The sequence below is a fragment of the Plasmodium reichenowi genome, chromosome 13 (genome assembly GCF_001601855.1).
Source record: "Plasmodium reichenowi strain SY57 chromosome 13, whole genome shotgun sequence".
NCBI lineage: Eukaryota > Apicomplexa > Aconoidasida > Haemosporida > Plasmodiidae > Plasmodium > Plasmodium reichenowi.
This window is the reverse complement of record NC_033658.1, coordinates 2,562,554-2,571,057: the sequence shown is the minus strand read 5'-3', so window position 1 is coordinate 2,571,057 and position 8,504 is coordinate 2,562,554. Positions and strand designations below refer to the sequence as shown.

The following is an 8,504-nucleotide window of genomic DNA, read 5'->3' as shown; positions in this document are numbered from 1 at the left end:
CTATATTTTTTAATATATATTAAATTTAAACACTAAGAAAAAAAAAAAAAAAAAAAACATACATACATACATAATACTATATTATATTATATAATATAATATATATATATATATATATATATATATATATATATATATATATATTATATATATGTATGTATAATTATTTATACTATATACATAAATTATTTAATACATATAATATATATTATTTCTTATATGCATTAATTTTTTTTAATTCACCTTAGAATTTTACTGTGCCCGATATAAAAAAAAAAAAAAAAAAAATAAAATATATTATTTTAGAAAAAATAATTATATATTCATGATTTTATAAAAAAAAAAAAAAAATATATATATATATATACATATATATAATATAATATTTGTATATAAAATTACAAAAAATATATTAGTAATAATAATATTAAGGACAACATTTCAATAAATTATAATAATATGATAAAATATTATAATATATATAGTTATATAAAATAATAAGTATTATTGTAATATATTTTTTTTTTTGTTTTTAAATAATAAATCTAATTGTGTATATATTTATATATATATATATTATATATATTTTTCCCTAATATATAAAAATATATATATTAATCATATATTATATATATATATATATATATAATAATAATATTTTTTTGTTTTATTTTGTTACTACATAAATACATTTGTATATATTATATTTAAAAAAATTGTGCTCATTTGAATTACGTTAAAATGAAAATTAAGAATAAAAAGAAAGAAATATTAGAAAAGAAAAAAAAAGAAAACAGCAAATTTTTAAGGTATGTTAAAAATAATCAGAAATATGAAAAGTTCCAGAAAGCTATCTTATTAAATAATAAAAATCAAAGGTTAAATAAAAAAATACATCCTAATATTAAAATAAAAAATAACAATAATAATAATAATAATATTAATGAGAATTCAATAAATTTAAAAAAAAGCGATGAATATGTTATTGAGCAAAGTACTTTTTATAAGGCATATAATTATATTTTTGATAGAGGAGAAAAAGAAGAACCTTTAAATGAGCAACAAGAAAATCTATTTTATGATTCTTATTTAATATATTGTAACTTTGATTTGTCATCAATATATAATATAGGAAAACACTATAATTTCAGCATGTAACCATAAATATAAACACACACATTTATATATATATATATATAATTCTGTTTTGTTATTTTCTACCTTTTTTTGTTATATGTTACTTATACATATTAAAATATATTTACATTAATTATTTTTTCCCATACTTTTCCAGTGAACTCAGACACTCCTATTACTCTTCTGTTCTAATATTAGTAAATGACAATAGCGACAAATGGAAAAAACTAGCAATCGAAAATAAATTGAGAAAAATTAGAAAGGTAAAATCAAAAACATCAAGAATAAAATGAATGTTAATTTTTAATTATAATCATACTTCAAAAATGAAATACAAAAAATTATAAACGTACATACATAGACACATAAATAGACATATATGTAGAAACATATATATACACCAACACACACACACACATACATACATACTTTTATACGTACATACTATTATACGTACATACTATTATACGTACATACTATTATACGTACATACTATTATACGTACATACCTACGTACGTACGTATATACATATATATATATATATATATATATATATATATGTATACAAATTCATGTTAACATTTTCTTTATCTTCCATATTTTGTAGATTATGACATATGATAAATTTGAAGCTGTTTATAATAAAGACGATTTAATAAATGAAATTACGAACAAGTTCGATTTGTACATATTTGATGCTTCGATTAGGAGCAAAAAATATTCACACGTAATATCCAAGATAAAAAAGCATAACAAGTAATATAAAAACAAACAAAATATAATCATAATTATATCTCTCTGTGTTAAATATGTGTATTTTTATATTAATAAATGAAACTCAAAATGGAATATACAAAAAAAAAAAAAATAAAAAAAAAAAAATAAAAAAAAAAAATAATTTTAGTATATATATATATATATTTATTTATTTATTTATTTATTTGAATGTGATTTTTTTTTTATTTTCCCTTATTTTAGAAATTTTACTACCTTACAATTAAATGAAGATAATTTTGTTGAGGATGTAGATCAGGCCACAAGAAAAGCCTTTGCAGATCTAAATAAAGGATCAACACAGTAATATATATATATATATATAGAAAAGAAATTTCTTTAAATAAATTGATACACAATATATATATATAATCATATTTATAATATATATTTATATCTTTATTTTTTTTAGTTCTATTCCAATTGGTTTTCTCAATTTGGGAAAGGAAAAATTGTACGACAATATACAACAGTAAGAGAAAAGAAAATTTCACACACATCAAAATATATAAATTAATATATATATATATATATATATATATATATATATTTATTTATTTATATACATATTATAATTTTTTGCAGAGCCACCAAAAGGATGCTCGAATTTTATGAACAAAAAAATGTATCAGTTGTTTCCATCAATTTAAGATATATGAGCATGACAATACCCTTATATATTCATGCTCTAAAAAATATAATTCATCCAGGATATTATTAAAGTTAAATGGGAAAAAAAAAAAAAAAAAAAAAAAAAAAAAAATTTTAAAAATGGATACAATACAGTACTTAAAAATATATAATGTGTGTATCTCCTGAAATATATATATTTTTTAACTCCCTTCATTTTTATAAAGCATTTTTGCACACAAAACATAGTGACAATTTTTCGGCAAGATGATTGAAACAGTGAGGATGATAAACGGATAAACAATGACTACACCTTTTATTCTTTTAATAAAAAAAAAAAAAATAAAAAAATAAAATAAAAAAATAAAATAAAAAAATAAAAAAAAAAAATAAAAAAAAAAAATAAAAAAATAAAAAAAAAAATTGGAATAAAATAATTAATTGGAATAAAATAATTAATTGGAATAAAATAATTAATTGGAATAAAATAATTAATTGGAACAAAATAATTAATTGGAACAAAATAATTAATTGGAATAAAATAATTAATTGGAATAAAATAATTAATATAAAATATTTAAAAAAAACAAAAAAATTATTTACCTCTACAATTATTGCGTTATTACACAATGAGCATTTATCCAAGTTGTTCAAGGGGAAAAATTTTATTAAATCCTTTAAAAGAAGAATAATAAAATTATATATATATATATATATATATATATATATTTATTTATTTATTTATTTATATCTTACTGTGAAAAAGCGTATCCCTAACGTGAGTTCCCCTGACTTTTTTTCAATCCAATTATAAAATATTAATTTGTCCACTTAAAAATATAAACACACAAGAATACAAAAAAAAAAAAAAATTTATATATGTTTAAATATAAATATATTAAGATATATATATATATATATATATATATATATATATATATATATATATATATATATATTACATATTTCATTTATAATTCTTTTCTTTTCTTTTTTTGTTTTTGTTTGTTATATATATATTATATATATATATATATTATTTTTATGTCATTTTTCAATTTTTACGTATATTTTTTTGGGTATGAGCATTTTTTATGTTTAATTGAACACACAAACTTTTATATGTAGTGTCCCCTATGTCAATTTTTAAATTTTTATTATTACTAATAATATATTCAATAATTAAATAATATAAACTTATTTCATTTTTTTTTAATTTAGAGTTAAATAAATATTCTTCTTTGACATTTACAAAAGGTTCATTTTCTCTAGTGGAATCTTTATTACTAGGATTTCTCATTCTTTCAGAATTTAATATTATATATTCTTCACCTTTAATTAATTCATTCTACAAAAATATTATGGTACGAACAAAATAATCGAATAATAAATAAATATAATCTATTATATATATATATATATGTATATACATACATACATACATTAACTATAAATCCAAGAGGTTCTAATTTTTCATTCATATGATGTATAATTTTATTTACATCCCCAAACTTTCCCATTAAAGCATACACATCTTTTTCCTTTAAACACTATAAATAGAAAGACATCGAAAAAAAAAAAAAAAAAAAAAGATAACATTTGTGAAAATGTTTAAATATAGTCACATATATATAAATATATATTTCAAAAAATATAAAAAATAAAATAATAAATAAAAAATAAAGGAACCTTTTCTTTAATTAATAATTGTGATAGAATTTTTGATGCCCATTCCACTTCCATATTTAAAAAAAAAAAAAAAAAAAAAAAAAAATAAAATAAAATAAAATATTATAACTATTATTATTCAACTGAATATATTACCAAAAAAATTATTTTTACATTAAATGTAAATGTAAATATAAATATAAATATATATATATATATATATATATTTTAAAAAGGTGTAAAAGAATACATTTTTTAACTTAAATTCTAATTATAGTAACAAAAAAAAAGAAAATCAAACAAATATAATAATAAAAATATTATAATATATATTTATTATATATATATATATATATATTTTTTTTTTTTTTTTTTCAAGTTAATATTTTTAATTATTCTATTTCAATTTTATTATTTTTTAATATTTTCTTTAATTTTCTTTAATTTTCTTTCGTTTTTTATTTTAATTTTGTATCTCTGGCACATGCTATAAAATTATTTATATATATTATAAATAAATATTTTTATAGGTGCTTTTTCCAGTGATCATTTTTTTACAGTATAAAAATTATCCTCCCTTATAATTATAAATATATATATATATATATATATATATATCTATATATTATACTTTTATTTTATATATAATACGAATTCTTTTTCATTCCTGTTTCAAATAATATATATATTATATATATTTATAATACACTATAGTATATATTTATATATTATATATTATATATTCATAAATAATAAAAAAGTATATATAATTTAAATATTATTCTAAATATTATACTAATTACATTAATCATATTGTTATTTTAAGATATAATAATAATAATTGGTGTAATTTTTATCAAATATAAATATTATAAATATAATAAATAATATATTACATATATTATATATATATATATATCATATACATATATTTATATTATAATATAGTCAATATAATATTTTTTTAATGAAACATAATAAAGTAATTTTTTAAAATATGATTTTTTTCTTTCCAAATGTAATATATATATATATATATTATATTATATATATTATAAAAAAAGGATATATATTTGAAAGATTTTTATATTATATCTTTATCTATAATTATTATAGTATATAATATAATATATATAATATATAATATATAATATTATTATATATAAAATATATAATTATGTATATTATTTATAACATAATGTAATAAGTGAAAAGAAATAATTTGTAAAGTTTTTTATATGAAAGAAAAAGAAAGGAGAACTATAAATATATATATATATATATATATTTCTTCATATATTTTTTTATTTTTTTATTTTTTTATTTTTCCATTTTGTCAACTTTCCTTTTTATTTTCCATATACTTCTGATTATTTTTTTTATTTTTTTTTTTTAATTTTCATAAATATTTTGTAATATTAAAGAACAAATTATAAAACCAAATTTGTAAATATATATAACATTTCATATTATTTATATTAACATGTATATTTATATATATATATATATATAATTGAATTGTTGCATATTCATTAATACATATATAATTTTGAATAAGATCTCTACATTTTGTAAAAATATAGCCATATATAAAAATCGATAAAATTGCTTTTATTATTTTTTCCTTCTTTACAACATTTTTTTGTTTGTAGTTACAAGAAAAGAAGTTTAAATAAATATTCTGAATACTTTTTTTCTTAATTTTACTTATCACGTTAATTTTATTAATTACTTATTTTTTGTTTTTAATTGGACAAACACCCTTTGAAGGCGCAAGGAAAAGTAATTTGAATTATTATAATAAATAAATCAATATATATATATATATATATGTACATATTTATGTATACGCATTTTTAAAAAATACGTTATTATAGACCCTATAAAAAAATATATACATATCATAGGGGAGCGGCAAAAGTAAAAAAAAATTTATTATAATATATACGCACATATAAAAAAAAAAATTATTATATGCTCCACTTTTTGCATTAATTTAAAACCACGCGGTTATAAAGAAGATAAAAAAAAAAAAAAGAAAAAGAAAAACGTTTCCAAATCTATTTCTCTAGACCTTAATTAAAAAAATATAAATAAATAAAAAATCAAATCAAATAAATATATACATATAAATATATTCATATATATATATTCATATATATATATTCATATATATATTCATATATATATTCATATATATATTCATATTGATTTGATCCATTTAACCTTAAAAAGTTTATATCTTTAATTGTGGACGTGAATTTTTAATACTCGCTTGACGTGTCCGACAAAGTTATTAATTTTTTATTTTTATTATATATCTTTTAAAAAAATATGAAGAAGAAAAATAAAGAGGATTTATATAAAGAGAACAAACTAGAGGCTTCAAAATTAAGAATAGCTATAGTAAGCAGTGATAAATGTAAACCAAAAAAATGTCACCTAGAATGTAAAAAGAATTGTCCTATAGTAAAAACAGGAAAGTTTTGTATAGAAGTAGATCATGCTTCAAAAATAGCATATATAAGTGAAACGTTATGTATAGGTTGTGGTATATGTGTAAAAAAATGTCCATTTACATCTATATCCATTATTAATTTACCTAAGGATATTAATAAAGATGTAGTACATAGATATGGTCCAAATACATTTAAATTACATAGATTACCCATACCTAAACTAGGACAAATCTTAGGTTTGGTTGGAACTAATGGTATAGGGAAATCAACAGCACTCAAAATTTTGTCTTCAAAATTAAAACCGAATTTAGGTAAATTTAATAACCCACCTGAATGGAGAGATATTTTGTCTTTTTTTAGAGGTAATGAATTGCAAATATTTTTTACAAAATTATTAGAAGAAAAACTTTCTCCTATTATTAAACCACAGAATGTAGATTTAATACCCAAACAAATTAAAGGGAATATTCTAGAAATTATTAATAAGAAAGATAAATTTAATCAAAAAGATAAATATATAGCGGAATTAGATTTAGAACATTTATTAGATAGAAATGTCGAAGATTTAAGTGGAGGAGAATTACAAAGATTTGCTCTCTTAATGTCTATAATCGGACAATCAACTAATGTGTATATGTTTGATGAACCTAGTAGTTATCTTGATATCAAACAAAGAATCTCTATGGCAAAAATTATTCATAAACTAGTTAAACATGATAATTATATTATTGTTGTCGAACATGATCTTTCCATCTTAGATTATCTTAGTGATTATGTATGTTGTCTATGGGGTAAAGCAGGAGCCTATGGTGTAGTTACATGCCCATTTTCTGTAAGAGAAGGTATTAATATCTTTCTAGATGGTTTTGTACCTACAGATAATTTAAGAATTCGTGAAGAATCTCTTAATTTTAAATTAGCTACTGATCAAGATGCAACAGATGAAGATAAAAAAAGATTACATTTCTATAATTATCCAACCATGGTCAAAACATTAAATTCTTTCTCATTAACCATAGACAAAGGACATTTCTCCGAATCTGAAATTTTTGTTTTACTAGGACAAAATGGTAGTGGAAAAAGTACTTTCATACGTTTATTTGCTGGGCTAATTAAACCAGATAATTTAGAAAGCTTATCATTTCTTGAATCCTTAAGTGTTTCATATAAACCACAACAAATTCAAGCCAAATTTACAGGAACGGTCAGACAATTATTAATGTCCAAATTAAAAGGCTTATACAATGATCCATATTTTAATAATGAAATTATTAAACCTTTAAAAATCGAATCTATTCTAGATAACCAAGTATTAACATTATCAGGAGGAGAATTACAAAAAGTTGCTATCATTGTTACATTAGCCAAAAATACAAACATATATCTAATTGACGAACCATCAGCTTACTTAGATTCAGAACAAAGAATTATTGTTTCCAAAATTATTAAAAGATTTATTCTTAACACAAACAAAACAGCCTTCATTGTAGAACATGATTTTATTATGGCCACTTATTTAGCGGACCATGTTATTGTTTTTGATGGACAAGCAGGAGTAAACACCGTCGCCAACACACCTCAAACACTAGCAGCAGGTATGAACAAATTCTTGAAAATAATTGACGTAACATTTAGAAGGGACCCAACAAATTACAGGCCCAGAATAAATAAATATGACAGTGTAAAGGATAAGGAGCAAAAATTAAACGGTACCAAAAAAAAAAAAAAAAAAAAAAAAAAAAAAAAAAAAATTTAAATATATTTTTTTTTTTATTTTTTTATATAATTTAAAAATTTTTTTTATTTTTTTTTTTTTTTTTTTTTTTTTTTTTTTT

At 18.1% G+C, this 8,504-nt stretch overlaps 3 protein-coding genes across 3 annotated transcripts; 2 read left to right on the top strand and 1 right to left on the bottom strand.

The window, feature by feature from the left end:
- Nucleotides 1–741: 741 nt before the first annotated feature.
- Nucleotides 742–2,633, top strand: PRSY57_1367300 (hypothetical protein; the record flags this gene model as incomplete). The annotated part of the gene is made up of 6 exons (XM_020115240.1): nt 742–1,154; nt 1,295–1,400; nt 1,746–1,894; nt 2,117–2,215; nt 2,325–2,384; nt 2,498–2,633. 6 exons carry the CDS (start codon nt 742–744, stop codon nt 2,631–2,633), a joined length of 963 nt encoding a protein of 320 aa, XP_019970163.1.
- Nucleotides 2,634–2,761: 128 nt separating this feature from the next.
- On the bottom strand, nt 2,762–4,285 carry PRSY57_1367200 (hypothetical protein; the record flags this gene model as incomplete). The annotated part of the gene is made up of 6 exons (XM_020115239.1): nt 2,762–2,863; nt 3,146–3,217; nt 3,299–3,372; nt 3,608–3,890; nt 3,985–4,092; nt 4,232–4,285. The coding sequence occupies 6 exons, from the start codon at nt 4,283–4,285 to the stop codon at nt 2,762–2,764; spliced, it is 693 nt and encodes a 230-aa protein (XP_019970162.1).
- A 2,259-nt stretch (nt 4,286–6,544) lies between these two features.
- Nucleotides 6,545–8,378, top strand: PRSY57_1367100 (RNAse L inhibitor protein, putative; the record flags this gene model as incomplete). Its single annotated transcript, XM_020115238.1, has 1 exon — nt 6,545–8,378. A coding segment is annotated over one exon (1,834 nt), but the record flags the coding sequence as incomplete, so codon positions are not given.
- Between the last annotated feature and the right edge of the window lie 126 nt (nt 8,379–8,504).